At 41.1% G+C, this 22489-nt stretch overlaps 1 protein-coding gene across 2 annotated transcripts in view; it reads right to left on the reverse strand.

The window, feature by feature from the left end:
* Positions 1–22489, reverse strand: part of ZNF609 (zinc finger protein 609) — a 195294-nt gene that overhangs the window by 53043 nt on the left and 119762 nt on the right. For both annotated transcript variants that reach the window (XM_052646253.1, XM_052646252.1), the window contains exon 4: positions 1804–2029. In XM_052646253.1, coding sequence (XP_052502213.1) covers positions 1804–2029 — 226 coding nt within the window. The remainder of the gene's footprint in view (positions 1–1803; positions 2030–22489) is intronic.

A 22489-nucleotide genomic window follows, 5' to 3' on the forward strand; every position in this document is an offset into this window, starting at 1 on the left:
TAATTATATACAATCTTACAAATTGTGGTAAGTGCCGTGAAAGTACACAGGGTGCACTGAAAGTGTGTAACAGGGGAACTAGCTAATAGGCTGCCAGTGACAACCAGAGAGCCTTTCATAACAAGCAATTAAAAAAAACAATCTATGCTAACATCCCCCTAGTAGGGAGGGAGAACAAGAATCCCCAGATAAAAAGGTAACCATTGTTCTCAGGAGAGGGAAAAGGTTATTAGCCTCATTCTCACAGTTTTTATCAGGTTTACATACACGAAAAGTGTATTGCCCTTGGAGAAAATCACTACTATAAAGATGGGTGGAATACAGTAAATTGGCAGGAAACTGATGTTTTTGATCTTCAATATACTGAAGCAACACGCCCTGAAGTTTGCTTGGTGGCACAGAGTTGTGGTCTGGATATGTTTGTAATTCCAACAGACTCTGGCTGTTCAGACATGTGGCCATAGGCAGACGACATTTTTAAAATCAGAGATAGCCACTTGTGATTTCCAGACTGTATACTGCATACACACGTACAGTGTCAACCTCTAGGTCAACCTCTCTCTTCACGGTTTCTAACACAACGGGATTATTTTCTTCTTTTTGCATTATGGTCTCCGACACACAATAAAACCTCATTGGCAATGTTATCCTGAAAGCTGAAACTTTACTATATTGCTAACAACCAGAGAGCCAAGAACACAGAATTTTTAACCTGTATCACATCAGTGCCTACTGCATGGAAAACTGAATCACAACAAAATATTCAGAGTAACAGAAATTTTTATTTTTTTACTGGAATGATTAAAAGAAATGCCTGAATTTCCATGGGCAGACTGACAAGATAGCTTATGATAATCAAGAGATAATTAGCTGTGCTCCTCTGGGCTTCTAAACTCCTCAGAGTGGTGATGCTTTGAAAGCCTGGTTACTGATGCAAAGACCTGATGGGACTCTGAGGCCCAGCCTCTCTAACCACACATTCTTTGACATGGACTTGGATTCTTTTTAAAAAAAATGTATACTGAAGTCAAATTGCCATAGATGGTACCAAGGGGATCTAAAATATCTGGTTAAGTCCCTTTGCACCCCTAATTTTTCAGGGTAACAAACTTTCAAAACAGAAGAGATTCTGTTGTCAGGGACAAGCGGAACAGACAAGCAGCAGCAGCCTACAGTGAGCCAATTACTTACTGAACGCCTGACAACAAGAGCATGCAAGCGGTTCCCTGTGGCCTAGGCCTACAAAACCTGAACTAAGTGACAGATGCACAAAGTGGTGCGGGTGGCTGGGCAAGGAGGCAACTAGTAGGAAGGAGCTGGCTGTGCCTCCAGGTGTTGAAAAAGGCAAGACTTGCATATTCAATGAGTCAATACTAAGTCAAGTCAAGACTGACTGTTTTCCATTTCCTTGACTCCCACAGCTGCCCTTTTATTACTTTTTCTCTTCAAGCCTGACCCAAAAGTTCACATATATTCAAATTCTCCCATATAAAATGATAGAGAGGGAAATGGTACAGATACAGTTTGAGGTATATGGCCAGCACCTATCAAACGACTGCTTAAGTACCACGGCCAACACTGCTGAATGGCTATGAAGGGGAGATAATTAATTTAAAAAAAAATGGCAATCTCTAGAAGCCAAGCAATTTTACAGAGAAGTTTGCTGTAATCCTCTGGGTAGGCATCACCAGCAAACGATGGTCTATGAGACTTCTAATAAATACTTGGTATTATTTACAACTATCAGCCCTTGTTGACAGAAGCAGGTTGAGAAGGTACAGGAAAGCCACATGCAGTACTTACCGTCTTCGGTTTCCTGCCACACGATGCCCTCGAGGTTGACACTTGTCCCAGGTTCGCAGGGGCCCAGGCACTCAGGCTCTGTGGCCAGAGCCACATCACATGTGTTGACCCCAACGGATCGGGTACGAACCATGATCTGCTCGCAGGGGGACGAGATGTCGTTACTGACCACTGGCACCAGAAGGTGCAGTGGCAGCACTGCCGGTGTGGAGACAGGGGACTCCATCTGCGGGGGAGAGAGAGCAGATGAGCTGCAAGAACATTCACAGGAAACAGCTTCTCTGCATTTAATCTAGTCCTACATCCTTTCCTGCCAGAAAGCAGAGGGCTTTAAACGTAAGACTTCAGTCCTTATTTTCAAGTTCTAGCTCATGATACCACTATAAATCTAAGCGGTTTAGATGAGTGCACCCTGGGCTAGGAGAAGCCTTATTTCTTATTAACGGCCCTCCTCATAAACTGTGCTTGGCTAAAAGTGTATTAGAAAAATTGTCTCTTTTAAAAATCTGCTGAAAGAGAATCAGGGCCAGACTTCAACAGCAAGAGAAGAGAGCACACAGACTGATGAGAAAGAAAGGCTCAGCTTCTGAGGCATGTTCTACTGCTGCCACTCTGCCTCTCTGCAACCTATCATTCAACAAATAATACATTAATCAGGTATAAAACCCAAGAATACACATGGGGATAAAGAGAGGGAGAAATATCCAGATCCTAGGAATGCCACTCCAGGAAGACTGGAGCTTCACTTCATCTTTGGGTAGAAGGAAACGTACTTAAAAGTTACAGGAGGGCTGATAGGGGTTTCTAACCCATAGAGATTATAACAGCAATAGGTTAATGACAGTGATAACAATAATGACAGGTTAATGACAATTCACATTTCAGAGTGTGAATCTAACATCAAATGTACAGAGAAGAAACAGGCGGTACTGTTACTACCCAGAAGCCAATCCACAGCAGTCTGCACATGAAGCTGAATACACACACACACACGTAAGAACAGTCAAACACAAGAACCAGCAATCTGGGACTTCCCTGGTGGTCCAGTAGTTAACAGTCTGCTTGCCAATCCAGGGAACATGGGTTCGATCCCTGGTCCTGGAAAATCCCACATGTTGTGGGGCAACTAAGCCCGTGTGCCCCAGCTACTGAAACTTGGGCACCCTAGAGCCCATGTTTTGCAACAAGAGAAGCTACCGCAATGAGAAGTTGATGAACAACAACTAGAGAGTAACCCCTGCTCCCTGCAACTAGAGAAAGCCTGCATGTGGCAGCGAAGACCCAGCACAACCCCCACCCCAAAAGAACCAGCAATCTCTACCACCAAAACTAGACCCTCTCACAAGAATGCAATTTTACCTAGATTCCAAGAAGAAATTAACACATCTAGAGTTAAAAGTTGTATCAAAGAGCAATAATCCCTTAATTCTTTAAAGCCTAGCATTTATCAGGCTGACAAAGTACCAATTCTGAGTTAATAGTGCCCACATCCTAACTACACAGTGTCTGGCACATGCAAAGGCACTCAGCACACGCTGACTGATCCTTCCTAAAGATGATGTATGATACCAATCAGAAGACCTAAAAAAGAGGAAGGAGCCAAGGACTGGGACACTCTTTCCCTTGTGAAAGACCAGGCTGACTATACTCCTTCAGCAGGCCCACATTCAGAGTGAGGCGCCCATGCACGCTTACCAAAGCTGCTGCAGTTCTGCGACGGGACTCTGGTCCTGAAATAGTTTACTGCATGACCACCGCTCCACCTATAATCCGTCTCCCTCATTTTACGCACAAACATGCACGCACAAACATCTTCCTGGCCTCAAACGCTACCCTGGAAGCCGAGGTCTGGGGACTGAATCCATTCTCTGTAAGTAGCTCTGACTTCTTGGCTTAAAAATCAACTGGTATTTGCAGATCATCACTACCAGAGTCCACAGAATGCTAAAACCCTGGTTCTGGTTAATTCTGGTCCCCGAATAGCTGCCAAAACATTATCCTTATCTGTTTGTGGTTACACACATCCACCCTGTACTTTCCTAACTCCACCCTTTTCATTAAATGAAAGTGGAAGCCTGTCCAGTGAATCTTCTGCATAATGATAAATGTCAAGAGGTATTTTTGGTCTTTTGTACTTCTGAAAATCAGGCATTTATAATTCAGTTTGACAAACTTCTTGGGATGTGTTAGATCCCTGAAAACCTCTTTAAAATTTCTAAGCACAGATTTGAAGGTAAAATAAACTGGATTTCCTACTCCTGTGTAGTGCTAGACTCTGGGTCTAATCATTAAGCCCTCTCAGGAATGCTTTTAGATGGTGGTTCATTAACTCTTTGGAAAGAAAGTTTCCTCGAGGTTTCACCCATGAGAATTATCAGGAAGGGAAATGAGAGAGTATTCAGACCATTTTTACTCTTGGCCTCACCCCTGTTTCTTGAGTTTTCCTCTTGGGGAAGAACTGAGATAGAAGTAACTTCAGAGTTAGTTAATATGTGCATTTCCTTTGCTTAGAATTTGTCCCCTTTTCTATACCTTTCTTCTACTAGCAAGAGAAATTCCTGCGAAGTCCTCTTTCTTGAACAAAGAAACCGGCCTAAACCTTCTAGGTCACTCCTGTGAACTTTCTGACTGCCTGGCTTGAGCGAGAGCTATTGCCAACCTGTCCCATCGCTGAGGCAGCAGTCCAAATCAGAGAAGGAAGGAAGTCCCCAGGGAGTCACCTACACACTCTCTGCCATCAAGTGAGCTCTTTTCTAGAAGTGGTTTCATTTCCTGTTAATTTATTCAGTACTGCTGGGAGGCCAGGGAAAAGATAAGCTGCTGACATTCTGGACAAAGATAAGCTCCCAATTCTATACTGACAGATTCAGAAAACAACATCTAAGATATAAGCACAAAACACCACTGTTGTATTCAAGCAGCTTGTTAAATTAAACCCTAAATATCTGAAGAGAAGAAACTTAGCTGAACTGATCACTAAGAATAACAGAATTAATATATGAGGAGCTGATTAATGTGTGTGTGCACGTCAAGCTACTCCTAATAATCGAAGTTATTAGTAAGTTACTAAGCAGAGCTCAGCATCTGTTTGTGTGAGGATGACTTTACTTAACTATTTCATTAGTTAAACGGGACTTTAGGGAATGAGAAGAAGGGAGAAAACGCACCTTCGGATTTGGAACTACTGTTCAATTTCCTTCTACTTTGCAACAGAAATCTAAGGAGAAATCATAGAGCAGCACAATAATGTTTAATTACAGCTCTAGCTCTGCTAATTACGGTTTGGTCACATCTATAATCTACATTAAGCCATAGTGCATAATAAGCAGCTCTGTGATATTCATCTAATAAGCTAGGTGACTTTGTGGGATTTCAAATTCTACTATTCATTGGAACAAATATAGCTTCATTTATCACTCTCTAGGAGAGGATAAAAATAAAAAAAGGACTCATTTGGCCATCTTTCCTGTATACCTAGGATGCAAAAAGAAGGGATTGTCAAAAGACTGATGCCAGTAGAAGAAATAAGGAACAAAAATAGCAAAAGTTAGGATCACAGAATACCTTCACAACTATGACAACAATAAAAGCTGGCCAATCAGATTCTGAAATGCTAAGAAGCGCCACCGCGGCTCCAAGGGCTCACTGACATGGGAAGGTAAACAACACAACAAAAGAGAAACCTGAGAAGAGACAGGAAATGTAAAGATGGAGATCTCTGTAGTTTCCTAATATTTCATGTCCTTTATCTTTTAATGATACTTCAATTCACCTTTAGATATTAGCCTAATAGCACCTATTAGGGATCTGAGTGCCGATAGGCAGGTGACACAGAAATGAGGACTGGGAGAATAAAGAAAGGCCAGAGCCATTAATCGCCCTGCAAGAAATGATTATATACTGACTTGAGCTGCCTCCCACACTTGAGAGGCACTAATGGAGGAAAAGGCGGCAGCATAATTTTAGGGGCAGAAAATGAAGCGAAAAAGTATTTGGGACAGACTATCCTTCACAAATATGAGTCTGATAGCATTACCTTCACACTCAAAAGGCAGAAAGGAAGCTGGTTCTATTGATAACTTCAGTAGCTCTAAGAAACTCCCTTTTATCCAAGAATGAAAGATTATTGGGGATGATGGCTAGATGAGTGTTTAGATTAATCAGAAAAGATTATGCAGATAGTAGAATGTCATCAAATATACTAAATACTATATTAATAAGATCCCTGGAGTAGGAAATGGCAACCCACTTCAGTATTCTTGACTGGAAAATTCAATGGACAGAGGAACCTGGTAGGCTACATATACATAGAGTCCATGGGGTTGCAAAGAGTTGGCCACAACTCGGCACACGTGCACACACACACATTAATAAAATAAGTCCTCTTTCTTCAATAATTCCAAAGGTTCTTCAAGATTTTATAGTGACTCGGCATTAGTAATACTAATAGTAATGTATGTTCTTGATTCATGGACAAATGTGACTGAGCGACTTCCTTTTCACTTTTCACTTTCATGCACTGGAGAGGGAAATAGCAACCCACTCCAGTGTTCTTGCCTGGAGAATTCCAGGGACGGGGGAGCCTGGTGGGCTGCCATCTATGAGGTCACACAGAGTCGGACATGACTGAAATGACTTAGCAGCAGCAGCAGCAGCACCCTGATACAGTACAGCAAACTCAATTTGCTCATAAGGCCATCTTGGTGGCTCAGATGGTAAAGGATCTGCCTGTAATGCTGGAGTCTTGGGTTCAGTCCTTGGGTTGGGAAGATTCCCTGGAGAAGGGAATGGCTACCCACTCCAGTATTCTTCCTGGAGAATTTCAAGGACAGAGGAGCCTGGCGGGCCTCGTCCAAGGGTCACAAACAGCCGGGCATGACTGAGTGACTAACACACATTACTAAAAAAACCAGGTGATTAAAAAAATCCCATTTATCAGGTTATTGTGTTATTTATATTTCTCTCAAGTTAAATATTCATTGGAAGGACTGATGCTGAAGCTGAAGATCCAATACTTTTTTTGCCACCTGCAAAGAGCCAACTCATCGAAAAAGACTGATGCTAGGAAAGATTGAGGGCAGCAGAAGGGTATGACAGAGGATGAGATGGTTGGATGGCATCAGTGAATCAACAGACATGAGTTTGAGCAAACTCCTGGAGATAGTGAAGGACAGAATAGAATAGACAGAATCTCAGGCTCAGACCCTAAAGACCTCTTCTACTGAAGAGAAGATATCAGGTCAAACGATCCTAATATTCAAGCCTTTCTAAAACTCCCAATGTGTGGGACTGAATAAATTATGCTGGGAATTGAACAAAGGAAAAAAAATCTTATAAGCAAAACCAATGCACAACCCAAATCCTATGGCAGTGTCCAATGCAGTGGCAAAGGCTTTTGCTGAATGCAGCGTCTCTTTTGCTCTTCCAAGTCTTCTCACTCTGCAATCTCCTGCCTGCTTGAATTCACCTATTTTCCTTCAGCACAGCTATGCCCTGTGATGAGTTACCACAGGGACCCAAGAACTACCTCTGAAACTGACTACAGTTTTTTTCCCACAGAAGGTTGATGATCCCTCCCCTCCCATTCCTATAATGTTCCAAAGGAAGCACTAGAATTGGCTCTCAAGAATAAAGGATTGTATAAAAATTCATCCTTTGGCTACAACTACTTCCCTTCCTGAACACACTTCTCACCTCCTTTTACCTACTCATTTCCTAAAAAGTCACGGCTGGAACGTGTCTTTTCTACTCCATTCTCTTCCTGCTTAAGTAAACACAACAGAAAGCTAAACCTTTCTCTGAATCATTCAGAATCACAGATGTCAAAGAAGAGTCTCAACTTATCCTCTAATATGGATGGACAAATTGTACTAAAGAACCTAATTATTTGCATCGACAGTCCTATGAGCATTTTAACTGAGACATCACAAACCACACTGTGCTCTGCAGTAGCTTGGGAAGGTGACATGGGAAGGACTCTCCCTGCTTTAAGCCAGCTGTTCCTAAACTTCTGGTCTTAGGAAACTTTTAAAATACAGATTTTAAAATTGAGAACCTTGCTTCCCTGGTGGCTCAGAGGTTAAAGCGTCTGCCTGCAATGCGGGAGACCTGGGTTCGATCCCTGGGTCGGGAAGATCCCCTGGAGAAGGGAACGGCAACCCACTCCAGCATTCTTGCCTGGGGAATCCCATGGACGGAGGAGCCTGGTGGGCTACAATCCACGGGGTCGCAAAGAGTCGGACACGACTGAGCGACTTCACTTTCACTTCACCCACTTACACAGCTTTTTATCTATGTTGGCTATATCTATGGATACTTACTGTGTTAGACATTAAAACTGAAAGATTTTAGTTCTTGACTGTGTGGTAGATACCCTGACTAGACATGTGATGACACTGCACAGAACTAAACACACTCACACACGACATGAGTACAAGTAAGACGGGGAAAATTTGAACACGATTGGTGGATCGCAGCAATGTCAACATCCCTGTCATGGCCTGGTTCTATAGTTTTGCAAGGAGTTACCATTGGGGAAAACTAGGTAAAAGTTACACAAGATCTCTATGAATTGTTTATTATAACTACAATTATCTCAAAATAAAAAGATTAATAAAAAGTTGAGAATCCCAAAGAGCTTTTATTTACTGGGGTGGGGGTTGGGGGGAATCAGTCTCTCTAGTGCCTATCTGTCTCAAATTGCTAAGGATAAGACGTCTCTGAGGGGCTTCCCTGGTGGCTCAGTGGTAAAGAATCTGCCTGCCAATGTAGGAAACATGAGTTCGATCCCAGGTCCAAGATCATCCCACATGCTGCAGCGCAACTAAGCCCCACAGCTGAGCCTGTGCACTACACACACAGTTCTGTGCCTTATCTCTCATGGAACAAAAATGCAGGTTTTAAGCTTTAATGTTTAAGCTTTAAATGCTCATTTTCCTAAAAGATTGGATGAAATCTCAGCTCTGTAAAAACATGGAGGTATACCTGTACTTCAGATGGTCACTGTGGCAATCAACTGAGTATAAAGTTGAGTAAACAGTGTATAGTGCCCAAGACACAGTAAATGTTCTAACTATATAGGATAGGTTCTCCATAAGTTATGGAAGTGTGAAAGTGTTACTCGCTTAGTCATGTCCAGCTCTTTGTGACCCCATGGACTGTAGCCCACCAGGCTCCTCTGTCCATAGAATTCTCTAGGCAAGAATACTGCAGAGGGGGGCCCTTCCCTTCTCCAAGGAATCTTCCCGACTCAGGGATCAAACCTGGGTCTCCTGCATTGGCAGGAGGATTCTTTACCATTTGAGCAACCAGGGAATCCCTCTATAGGTTATAGAGATTCTTTTTTCCTCTGGTCCCTTAAGCTGGAAGGACTAATTAAACCTGGAGCTGCTAGTGGCCATTTTTCCTTCATATTTCAAAAAGGCTTGTCTGAGAATAAAGCCAATTTAGGAGAAAGTAGAACAGAGAGATGAGCAAAGGTAGAATCCCAGTGACATTACTTGAACCCCTGTCAGAAACTAAAAAACTCCACTGGTGAGAACCTATAAATCCCTTGTTTGCTTGAACTAGCTTGAGCCAGGTTTCCAACACAACTGAAAAAGTCTTGACCACAATGTATCACCCACAAATTTATATACATACTCTCTATTTAGTCACAAAGTTATAATGAAAATGCTGAACAAGACTAGACCAAAGGCAGGGTCTTGTGGTATACCAGCTTTATCTGAGGGAACATCCAGTGACCAATACTCTTTAAATTGAGAGCTCTTCAGCCGACTATAAAGGCACCCAACTGTATCACCATCCTGTCCACCTTTCACTGACATGTCATCAAGAATATCATAAAAGGGTTTTTCAAATATCTTGAAGAAATCAAGGCACTTCAATCTACCCATCCAAGAACTCTTTTGGGAAAAGAACGTTTAGAGCGCTATGTTTTAGAACTTAATTTGGCATTATTATTTTTTTTCCCCCAGATTCCTCTCTTCGTTCAGAAACGGTAAATACTTACTACAATCTAAGCATTATATTATGGCAAGTGATTAATCTTAATATGATTTCTGTCCCTAGGTCTGGACAGGCAAAAAAATGTTAACAGGTAATTAAAGAAATATCATAAAGGATGCAAAAAGAGGTAAGCACAGAAGTGGCTAATCACTTCTGTACACCTGGGAGAGAAGCAGGTGATATTTCAGCTGAGTTTTAGGAGCAAGTTCAAGGAAGATAAGAAAAATTAGGTTATTTTAGTCAGATGCAATACCAAAGATGTGGTTAGAGAGGGAACGACAATAGTGCAAGAAGGGAATGGTGGAAGTGGTGGGAAATTACATGTCATGCTAAAGAAAGTCACTGCGGAGTTCTAAGCATGAAAGTGATACAATCCAATGCTGTTGTTGCTGTTCAGTCATTTAGTTGTGTCCAACTCTTTGCGACACTATGGACTGCAGCATGCCAAGGTCCCTTGTCCTTCATGGTCTCCCAGAGTTTGCTCAAATTCATGTCCATTGAGTCGTGATGCTATCTAACCATCTCATCCTCTGGCACCCCTTTCTCCTTTTGCCTTCAGTCTTTCCCACCATCAGGGTCTTTTCCAAAGAGCTGGCTCTTAGGATAAGGTGGCCAAAGTATTGGAGCTTCATCATCAGTCCTTCCAATGAATATTCAGGGTAGATTTCCTTTAAGATTAACTGTTTGATCTTGCAGTCCAAGGGACTCTCAAGAGACTTCCTGAGCACTACAATTTGAAAGCATCAATTCTTCGACACTCAGCTTTCTCTATGGTCCAACTCTCACGTCCATACATGACTACTGGAAAAACCATAGCTTTGACTATACAGACTTTTATCGGCAAAGTGATGTCTCTGCTTTTTAATACTCTGCCTAAGTTTGTCATACCTTTCTTTCCCAGGAGCAAGTGTCTTTTAATTTCATGGATGCAGTCACCGTCTGCAATGATTTTGAAGCCCAAGAAAATAAAATCTGTCACTTTTTCCATTTTTCCTCCACCTATTTGTCATGAAGAGATGGTACCAGATGCCATGATCTTAGTTTTCTGAATGTTGAGTTTTAAGCCAGCTTTTTCACTCTCCCCTTTCACCCTCATCAAGAGGCTCTTCAGTTCCTCTTCACTTTCTGCCATTAGAGTGGTATCATCTGCATACCTGAGGTTGTTGATATTTCTCCTGGCAATCTTGATTCTGGCTTGTGATTCATCCAGCCTGGCATTTTGCATGATGTACCCTGAACAGAAGTTAAATAAGCAGGGTGACAGTATACAGCCTGATGTACTCCTTTCCCAATCTTGAACCAGTCAGTTGGTTCCATATAAGGTTCTGTTGCTTCTTGACCCACACACAGGCTTCTCAGGAGACAAGTAAGGCAGTCTGGTATTCCCATGTCTTTAAAAATTTTCCACAGTTTGTTGTGATCCACACAGCCAAAAGTTTTAGCATAGTCAGTGAAGCAGAATAGCTGCTTTCCTGGAATTCCTTTGCTTTCTCTATAATCCAATGAACGTTGGCAATTTGATCTCTGGTTTTTCTGCCTTTTCTAAAGCCAGCTTGTACATCTGCAAGTTCTCAGTTCATGGACTGATGAAGTCTAGCTTGAAGGATTTTGAGCATAACCTTACTAGCATGTGAAATGAGATATGATCCAGTAAGCTTTTCTAAATGGTTACCTTGGCTTTGAGGGAGATTAATCAGAAGGGAAGATACCAGTTAGAAACCAACTATAGTAAACCAAATAAGATATAATGATGGCTTGAACTAAGACAGTGGTAGCTGTCATGGAAAGAAAGGAATGAGTTAGAGGTAGAATTAATAGGATTTGGTGAGTGACTCAGTATCAGAGAAGTAAAGAAAAATCTGGGCTGACTTCAAGGATTCTGGTGCCATTTTCTCTGGACAAGAGACAGAAGAAAACAATAGCAATGAATGACAGAACCAGAAAACAAGTCAAACTTTGCATATGAGCTTTAAGTAGATAGCTGGATATACAGAACTGGAACTCAGGAGAAAGGTCAGGGCATGAGCTCACTTGGGTGAGATACCCTAGGGATAGAGGATGGAAAAGAGAAAATAAAAAGAAGAAAGCTGGGGAGAGAAAGTAAGGATGATCAACATTTAGAGGCTTAAATCCAGGAAGACAGGACTACAAAGAAGCTTAAAATAGTAAAAATCATAGAAATAGAAGCACAGAAGGTTAAATCACATTGGGTGAAGGGAAGCGTGAACAAGTGACGGAAAGATTATCAGCAGTTGCCTAACTGTGCCATGAGTTCTACATAGGTTATCTTGTGAATCTCCTATACCCCTATGAAGCAGATGATTGCTTTGTTTGATAGAAAAGAAACAAAGCCTGGGCTTCCCTGGTGGCTCAGTGGCTCAGTGGTAACGAGTGCACCTGCCAAAGCAGGAAACAAGGGTTCTAGCCTTGATCTGGAAAGATCTCACATGCAGCAGAACAACTAAGCCCATGAGCCACAACTATTGAGACTGTGCTCTAGAGCCTGGGAGCTGCAATTACCGAGCGCACGTGCCGCAACTACTGAAGCCCGTGTGCCCTAGAGCCGACGCTCCGCAAGAAGAGAAGCCACCACAATGAGAAGCCCACACACTGCAACCAGAGAGCAGGCTCCACTTGCTGCAACTAGAAAAAAGCCTCTGCAGCAACAAAGACCCAGCAGAGCCAAAAACAAATAAATTAATAACATCCTTTTTAAAATAAATAAATAAGTAAAAAAATTTTTAAAAGAAGAGAAAATAAAGTCCCACGAAGGGTAATTGATTTGTCCATAATGACCCAGTTACCAAGTACCAGGGTCAGGATTTGAACCAAAGTATGTCCGACTCCCTAGCTTATGCTCTTTTTCATGACACAATGCTACTCCAAAGCAGCTTTGGCATGACCAGGAAGAAGAGTGAGTGTCAATAGTTCACAAACTATCTGTTTAACGTTTTGTTCTAGGATTTCACTGAAGATTAGTGTTAAATTTGATGGCCTACCATTTTGAAAATGTGGACATTTGCCTGTCTGCAGTCTTATGGTTCTCTCCGATTTACCAGGATTCCTTGGACAAAAGGATCTCTGACTACGTGTGCAAACTCTTTCAAAATTTTACAGTGTGATTAATTTGGATTTAGACATTTGAACTCTGTCAAAAATTGAGGTGCTCTGTCAGAAAACAAAGATTGTACTTGCTGTTTAGTATGTGGTAAAGCAAACTCATCTTTTGTAAAAAGAACAAAAGTTGTTCAAGAGTCTTTAATCTATCTTTGAGATCTGAATTTGTACAGTTGTTTTGGCAAATCCTTAGTTTTATACAACAATTTTTTGCTTCAAGTTGCATCATAATACGGCTCTGATTTTTCAGTACAAATATTCTCTTGAAGCGGAAATGAAATAACTATCATAATGCAGTTAAACCTTGCTAAACTATATTTCACTTTTCAACAGTTTATTAGCTCAGCTACTCTAATACAGACCAACAAAAATGAAAATACCAAATAACAACACTATTAAATTTACAATTTTGTACAACATACTTAGCATACAGGGCTCACAAAATCTTACAGAAACTGAGAGGGGCGATTCATCTTTCAAGGAACAGAAAAGTTAAATTTTCTAAGCATCATAACTTACAAAGGCATTCCGTTCAGTTCAGTTCAGTCACTCAGTCGTGTCCGACTCTTTGCGACCCCATGAATCGCAGCACACCAAGCCTCCCTATCCATCACCAACTTCTGGAGTTCACTCAGATTCACATCCCTCAAGTCAGTGATGCCATCCAGCCATGTCATCCTCGGTCGCTCCCTTCTCCTCCTGCCCCCAATCCTTCCCAGCATCAAAGTATTTTCCAATGAGTCAACTCTTCGCATGAGGTGGCCTAAGTACTGGAGTTTCAGCTTTAGCATCATTCCTTCCAATAGAGCATTCAATACTGGAAAGAACTCTGTCCTTAAAAATCTCTCACCAAGGTACAGCGTTAGGCAAACCCAACAATGTAAATAAGAGTCACTATATTCTAGGTAACAGACTTTTACTGCCTTCATTATTAAACATGGTCCTTATTGTAACACTCACAAACCCATTCATCAGAGAAATAAAATGGAAAACTATTAAGGCTCAGAAAAAATACAGATATCCTGTATTTGTAGAGTCAACACAAAGTTTATATTCTTACTTGGAAAATTTCATTTTAGATTCGGAAACAAACTGATAAACAAATTATCATAACAAAGATGAACAGAGGGCTGCAAGTACCCTGTCCAGGGAGTGACTGCTAGAGGCAATAGGGAAGACCTCATACTGGAGTGGATCTAAGGAGTTTCCAAAGAAAAGCGTAGAAAGCATACTTCATCTGCACAGCAAAGGAAACCATAGACAAAATGAAAAGACAACCTACAGACTGTATCATTTGCAGACCCTTGCAAATGTGATGACAAGGGCTTTTTACTTCTAAAATATATAAAGAGCTCATACAATTCAATAACAGAAACAAATAAACAACCCAATCAAAAAATAGGCAGAAGACCTACAATAAGCATTTCTCCAAAGAAGACATACAGATGGCAACAAACACATGAAAAGATGCTCAACACTGCTAATTATTAAAGAAATGCAAATCAAAACTACAATGCAGTAACACCTCACACTGGTCAGGGTGGCCATCAATAAAAAAGTTTACAAATAACAAACGCTAGAGAAGGTACGGAGAAAAGGGAACCCTCCTTCACTACAGTTGAGAATATAAATTGGTGTAGCCACTAAGGAGAACAGTATGAAGGTTTCTCAAAAAATTAAAAACAGAGTTGCTATATGATCTAGCAACCTCACTCCTGTGCATATATCTAGACAAAACTATAATTTGAAAAATATGTGCACCTCAATATTCACTGCAGCACTGTTTACAATTAGTCAAGACATGGAAGGAACCTCAATGTCCACTGACAGAAGAATGGATAAAGAAGATATAATACATAAATACAATGGGATATTACTCAGCCATAAAAAGAATGAAATAGTGCCATTTACAGCAACATAGATGGACCTAGAAATTATCACACTAAATCAGAGAAAGACAAGTATTATATGACATAACTTATGTACATAATCTAAAAAAATTATAGAAATGAACTTATTTATGAAACAGAAACACAACAGACCTGTGGTGGTCAAGGGGGAGGAGGGTGAGGGAGGGTTGAATCGAGAATTTAGGACGATCAGATGCAAACTATTATATGCAGAATGGATAAACAACAAGGTCCTATTGTGCAGCACAGAGAATTATATTCAATATCCCATAATAAACCAAATGGGAAAAAAAAACATGAAAAAGAATTAATATATATGCACATCTGAATCACTCTGCTGTACACCAGAGACCACCACAATAAAGTAGACCAACTATATTTCAAATTAAAAAAACTAAAAGAAAAGAGAAAGCACACTCCAAGCAGAAGGAACAGCCTGATCAAAGGTACACAAGCATGAACAAACACAATTAGTATGTTCAAAGAACCACAGGTTGTTTGGTTTGGTTGGAATAGGGACCAGAACAGGGAGAGTAAAATTTGGACTTAACTTTGCAGGTATCAAGAGACTTCTAAGGAATTAAAGCAAAGGAGTGATTTCACGTTTGTATATTTAAAAGCAAAGTTAATAGAAGCAGGTAGACTAAAAAAGATTGAAAAGGAGGGGCCCTAGCTGGATGGATGCTTGCTGCTACAAACCCTCGGGGGAGGGTTCAAGAGACATTCAGGGCATGTAAGCAACAGTTCAGGGCATGTAAGTATATAAGCAGTAAGAAGTAAGACTTCATGAAGTATCAGACATGTAGGTAATCAGTGAAGGAGTCAGGTATGATTAGAATTTCTAATTCCTATGGTTGGGAGACTATTCATTCCACAAATATTTACTAAGCAACTGCCACATGCCAAGCACTATTCTAAGTGATGAACAAAACAGACCAAAATCCCAGTCTTCGGAACTTAAGTTCAAATGGATGGTATTCTATTACTAAAAGAAAAAGAAAGGAAAAAGAGGAGGAACAGGGTTTAGTTTTGATTTGGGGAGGCTGGGGAAAGACTGAGATTAGTTTTACTTTGCTTAATTGCCAGCATTCCAGGAAAAGAAGACTGGAAGTGTGTTAGGAGGAGGAGGTGGGTCTGCAGTACACAATCTGAAGGGGTAGATGAAAGAGTTGAACATTTTGGCAAGAGTATGGAAAAAAATGTTTTTTTTCTCCCCAGTGGTCATATATGGTTTTTCCAGTAGTCCTGTATGGATGTGAGAGTTGGACTAAAAACAAAGCTGAGCGCTGAAGAATTGATGCTTTTGAACTGTGGTATTGGAGAAGACTCTTGACAGTTCTTTGGACTGCAAGGAGATCCAGCCAGTCAATCCTAAAGGAAATCAGTCCTGAATATTCGTTGGAAGGAGTGATGCTGAAGTTGAAACTCCAATACTCTGGCCACCTGATTTGAAGAACTGACTCACTGGAAAAGACCCTGATGCTGGAAAAGATTGAAGGCGAGAGGAGAATGGGACGACAGAGTATGAGATGGTTGGATGGCATCACCGATGCAATGGACATGAGTGGCTCTGGGAGTTGGTGATGGACAGGAAAACCTGGCGTGCTGCAGTCCATCGCGTCGCAAAGAGTCGGACACAACTGAGCAATTGAACTGAACTGACTGATGGAAAAAAAACAGACACTCTTACACAGTATTAGCTGATGGGAATATGAATTGGTAGAAACTCTGAAAGGGCAAGTGCACAAAAATGTATGATGTACTGTCTGTTTCAGTGTTTTTTTTTAAACATTTCTTTTAACATGTTCACTTTATTCATTCAAAGTTGTCCGGTCTTCATTGCAGTGTACAGGCTTCTCACTGTGGTGGCTTCTCTAGTTGCGGAGCATGGACTCCAGGGTGTGCACATTTCAGTATTTGTGGCACAGAGGCTTAGTTGCCCTAGGGCACGTGGAATATTTCCGGACCAGGGATCAAACCCCTGTCCCCTGCATTAGCAGGCAGATTCTTAATCACTGGACCACCAAGGAAACCCTCAGTGTTGTTTTTAATAACCAAACAAACAAAAACCCAGAAACAATCTGAATGCTCATCATAGCACAGATCAGATTTATAACTAGTATCAAGGACACATATCCACAGCATATTTTTGAGTGAAAAAAAAATTACACTACAGCATGTATTAAATTAGTCCCATTAATGTTAAACTGATTGTATGCAACTGCATATGATTTTTTTTTTTTTTTTTGGACACCCTGAGTGGCATGCAGGATAGAAACTCAGGTCTTAACGACTAGACCACCAGGGAAGTCCCTATATAGGCTTCTTATGTACCATGCAGATCAGAAGTGAGAAACAGAAGTTGAGATCTAAAAGAGTATTCTTGTAATCATCTTTGAGTAGTGAGATTCTGGATGATGTTTGATTTCTTTTATATTTTTTGGACTTCCCTGGTGGCTCATACAGTAAGGAATTTGCCTGCAATGCTAGAGACCTAGGTTCGATCCCTAGGCTGGGAAGATCCCATGACAGACCACTCCAGTATTCCTGCCTGGAGAATCCCATGGACAGAGGAGCCTGGTGGGTGACAGCCCATGGGGTCGTAGAGTCGGACACGACCGAGCAACTAAGCACATAGCCTTTTATTTTTCAGTATTTGATTTTTTTCATTACGTTGAAAATTTATTGTTCTAGTTTTTTTAAAAGATATTTTTATTTTAAAGGAAAGGGGAAAGGGAGGGATATTTATATATGTAGAGGCTTATTATAAGAAAAGGGGCCTAGGTTAACGAGGAAATTGGCAGGTAGGTGAAAAGTGTGAGAATAATGGGGCACATAAGTAGGAGGGGGAAGCAGAAAAGTAACAACATTAAGTCAGTACTTCCATTCCATAGGTCACTGGGACAAGGGGCCACAGGACTGGCCTCTGTTCCTAAGAGCTGGGATATGGGCCATATTACATAAACATTTCTATGACCTTCGTAAGGTGAATATTTGTAACTCATGACTGCCTGTATTCATTTGATTCTAATTGCCAAGAACTGAGTGGTATCTTCTACGCATGTGCAAATATGCAAATTCTTTGTTGAGAAATAAACAACAATCTCAAATCCCTCTCTGTGGCAACCAGAATCCTACCTGGAACAGGGCCAGAAAAAGCCGTGTCTCCAGTACTTCTGAGAAAACTGTGGCTGCTGCTTATCAAATTAAAATGCAAAGCAGCTCATTCCAGTGTCACTGGGAACTGTCAGAAAAGGATTATGGTTCCCACCCCAAGGATGCAGGTCAGCTAAACAATACCCATCTTCTTGTGCTGAGAAGGAGGGAGGAGGAGGAGAAAGATTAGGCCTGTTTCCAAATAGCAGTCTGGCCTGCTTGTTACCGTGGTAACCTCCCTTCCCTGAGCTGCGCTCATTTGTCTTTCTCTGCCTGACCTTCATGTTGTTCTGACAGCAACTGAGGAGGAAAAGGTGCCTGCCTGCCAGCTAAGCACTCAAGTTGAGGGCACTGTGCAAGAAAAAGAGGCACTCAAAGTCCTCCTCATTCTTGACTTGAAGCGGTGACCTGAGAGCGATTAGAGTTCTGAAAGAGATTGCTGGTGGCCCTCGTCACTCCATCCTTCCCCTGCTCTCGGGGCCACTCACTTCTCCGATGCTCCCTTTCAGTGTGAGGAGTCTGAGTCACAGTCAAGTGGGTAGGTGAGAAGTCACAGAGAAGAAAAAAAAAAAAGGGGCACAACAAGCTGAAGAATAGAGGTAATAAAATATTAACTCAAAAATGCCTGAGACAATAATCAGTACAGTGGTTAAGGACAGCTTTTAGTCTCCGCTGTCTTCAGGATTTGTGTCGTATGTTTAGTCGGAGGTGTGTGGGCAGTTTGAGGTACTTGGGGCAGGGCTAGGGGAAGGGCATCAATACTCAGGGCTTTTATTGTTTTAAGCCTTGAATACCTTTAAAATTCAGTCACTCAACAAAAAATTACTGCGTACTCCCTATGTGTAGGTCTTGTCCTAGACACTGGGTAGGACTGAGCAATACAGGCAGAGGGAACAGTGTATGCAAACCCCCAAGGCAGGAAAGAGCTTGGCATGCATTTGAGGTCCATATTTCATTTAATTACTACACAAGCCTATGTAAAAATGTTTGAGGCTGCTCATTCTAGAAGCTTAAGGAGGCCCAGCAAATGGGCAACATGAGAACAGCTAGTCAAATATTATCCACTAAGTTCACAGATAATTGAGTCGCTAAGTCATCAGTCATGAAATGCTATGGCATATGGACAGAACTTTTATCTAATAATTTGAAAAATACAGGAGCCAGTTCTCTGCCAGTAACAGTCACTGTCATTCCAAAAGACACAATGTATGTAGCTGATTTAGTTTATCTTAAATGGCACCCTCAAACTCACCAAAGACTTTACTCCAAACATACTTACAAACGGATTTATGTTGGAGGTAGCAGGCCAGGTTTAGTCCCAGTTTCCTGCTACTTAGCTGTATAGACCTGAGACAAGCCATTTTACTTCTCTAAACTTTGACCTTATGAAATGAAGTAGTTGGACTTTGCAATCTCTAAGGAGACTGTATGAGGACTTTTTCAGTTACAAGTGAAAGAAAAGCACAGCCAGCCTGACTTAAAAAGTCCAAATGAGGCTACCAGAATACTTAAAAAGCTCAAACTAGGCATGACCTGATCTAGGGGCTCACATGATGCCATGGGGGCTTAGAGTCTATCCCTCCCTCTCTTGGTGGTGTTTTTTTCACTCTGCTTCACTTTCAGACAGGCTCTCTTGGGTAGCTGCAGCAGCGCTCTTAACTCCAACTCAGTGGAAAGACAGGTTCTCTCCTAAGCACTTTAACAAAACCCCTGAAGCTCCTTCTGATTGGACCAGCTTCTGGAACTCATTATAATCTTTATATTTTGTAAATATTTGAGCATATTCCCTCCAAGTCTTTGCCTTTTCAGGTTTTAATTTTTAAAACCATAGTGTACATAGTACACTATAGTTTTTGTCTGCCCAGTACCCATTTTCCATAGAAAACAGCCCTTTCCCCAGTCCCTGAGATCTTAGTAAGACAGAAAATCACAGTGTCTCTCCAGTCACCTGTCTCTGGAGGGGGTTCACCATCAATTTACTTATTTCCTCTAAAATAAGCTGTTGATAGAATACTTATTCCATGTTTTTTTAGAAGGTAGAGTCAGCTTCATCCTTAATATGCCTGTTCAAGATATAAAACCCTTCAAATCTCTCCTGCTCTTAAAAGCATTAAATTTTTGCATCTGCCTCAAACAAAACACTTAAGGGATAGTTAAGGCGCATCACAAAAGTATTAATATGGCCCGAAAGCAAACATAAGTCCTTATCTACTCAATTATACTACAGAAATGAGTTAGAGTTGCCTTGTTAGAATATTCTGAATTATTTTTAAATATGGGAACTTTCTTGAAGACCAAACAGCATTTTCAGATTGCAAAAACCCAGATTATCAGAATTTCACTATACCACAAACTTTTTTGGATCAAGTAATTTAAAACATAATTTTAAATATTTGTGCTCAAACACAAATATATTGAACAAACAATAATTTATTTGACCAATTTCCTACAGGTAGATATTTAGGTTGTCCCAATTTTCACTTGTATAAACAAGGCTAATACAATAAGTATCTTCGGAGAAGGAAATGGCACCCCACTCCAGTGTTCTTGCCTGGAGAACCCCATGGACAGAGGAGCCTGGTAGGCTGCAGTCCATGGGGTCGCTAAGAATCGGACATGACTGAGCGATTTCACTTTCACTTTTCACTTTCATGCATTGGAGAAAGAAATGGCAACCCACTCCAGTGTTCTTGCCTGGAGAATCCCAGGGACAGAGGAGCCTGGTGGGCTGCTGTCTATGGGGTCGCGCAGAGTCGGACACGACTGATGCGACTTAGCAGCAGCAGCAGCAATAGAGTATCTTACAATACTGTAAAGTAATTAGCCTCCAATTAAAATAAATAAATTTATATTTTAAAAAAGAGTATCTTAATGGCTACATTTCTTATACCCATTTTATGACTTTCACAGGCTAATATCCTATATATGAGATTAGAGAATAAAAGGGTATGAATATTTTATAGCTTTTGACACACACTATTCCATCAACTTTCAGGCTCACTAGAGCTTAAAAAAATCATTAAACTATAACCCTGTAAACTGGCATTTATCGCCACTACTCTTGCCTTCACTTAAGCAGGTCTACACTAATTCCTGATTCCTTTCCTGGGTTACAAATATATATAGAGAGAGATAGAGAAAGCCTTCACACACACACACACACACACACACACACACACACACACACAGAGAAAGAGAGAAAGTCACACAACACACATATAGAGAGAGAGATAGAGAGAGAGAGAGAAAGCCTTCTCCAGGGGATCTTCCCAACTCAGGGATCGAACTCAGGTCTCCCGCACTGCAGGCGGATTCTTTACCAGCTGAGCCACCAGGGGAGCCCATAGGTAATATTCAAATAGTTCAGGCCCCACAGCTTGAATACTGGGCAGTCTGAATGTCTCTTAAGCCAGGACAATAAAAGGCTAGATTTCTTTATTTTTTTATTAAAAAAACAAAGAAATTTGTTTTTAAAACATTTATTTATTTGGCTGTGTCAGGTCTTAGGTGAGACATTTGGGATCTTTCTATCTCCATTGCAGTATGTGGGATCTTTAGAGGTGGCATGTGGGTGTGGATCTAGTTCCCTAATCAGGGGTTGTTTCTGGGCCCCTGCGTTGGGAGCCTGGAATCTTTAAAAAGCTAGATTTCCTGGAGTATAGGTTGGGAGTTGATATTTCTAACCAGTAAGTACTTGACAGGAAAGACTAAAGTTCATAAAGGAACAGGGGGCAAAGCGCAGTATGTGTTTTTTTCTTCCTCTCTCCAACTTCTTCTGGCAGCTCTTCAACTTTCTAGTAAACTAGGATAATGTTTTAGCTCTTACCATAACCAACAGGATCAACCATACCATCTAGTATTTTACCAGTATCTATCAGTCTCAAGTTTTCAGTCACTTATCTATGAAGTTTTTCTTGACAAATCTATAATAATCAACAAACCTCGAGTTTCTGGGGCTATTTCAAATATGTAAACTTTCTTAACTACTTTATTTATAATCTGAACCTCGTAAAAAAGACAGTTGCACATAAAACGACATCTCTGAAAAATTACATAGATGTGGACTGGCTTCCCAGGTGGTGCCAGGGTAAAGACCCTGCCTGACGATGCAGGAGATCTAAGAGACACAGGTTTGACCCCGGGGTTGGGAAGATCCACTGGAGAAGGAAATGGCAACTCACTCCAGGTATTCTTGCCTAGGAAATCCCATGGACAGAGGAGCCTGGCAGGCCACAGTCCATGGCGTTGCAAGAGTCGGACATGACTTAGCAACTAAACAACAAGAGGAAGTTTCTAGATTAAGAATGAGCGTGATAAGGGTTTGAAAGACATCTTCAAACAGAAGAAAATGGTGAAGATAAGTAAAAAGAGATGATTAAGAGAAATGGACTTTGACGATAGTCAACTTAGGTTCAAACAGATCCTCCACGATAGGTTGCGCAATGTTAGACAAATCATTTAACCTTTTTAAGCCAGTTTTCCCATTATTAAAATGG

The sequence above is a fragment of the Budorcas taxicolor genome, chromosome 10 (genome assembly GCF_023091745.1).
Source record: "Budorcas taxicolor isolate Tak-1 chromosome 10, Takin1.1, whole genome shotgun sequence".
NCBI lineage: Eukaryota > Metazoa > Chordata > Mammalia > Artiodactyla > Bovidae > Budorcas > Budorcas taxicolor.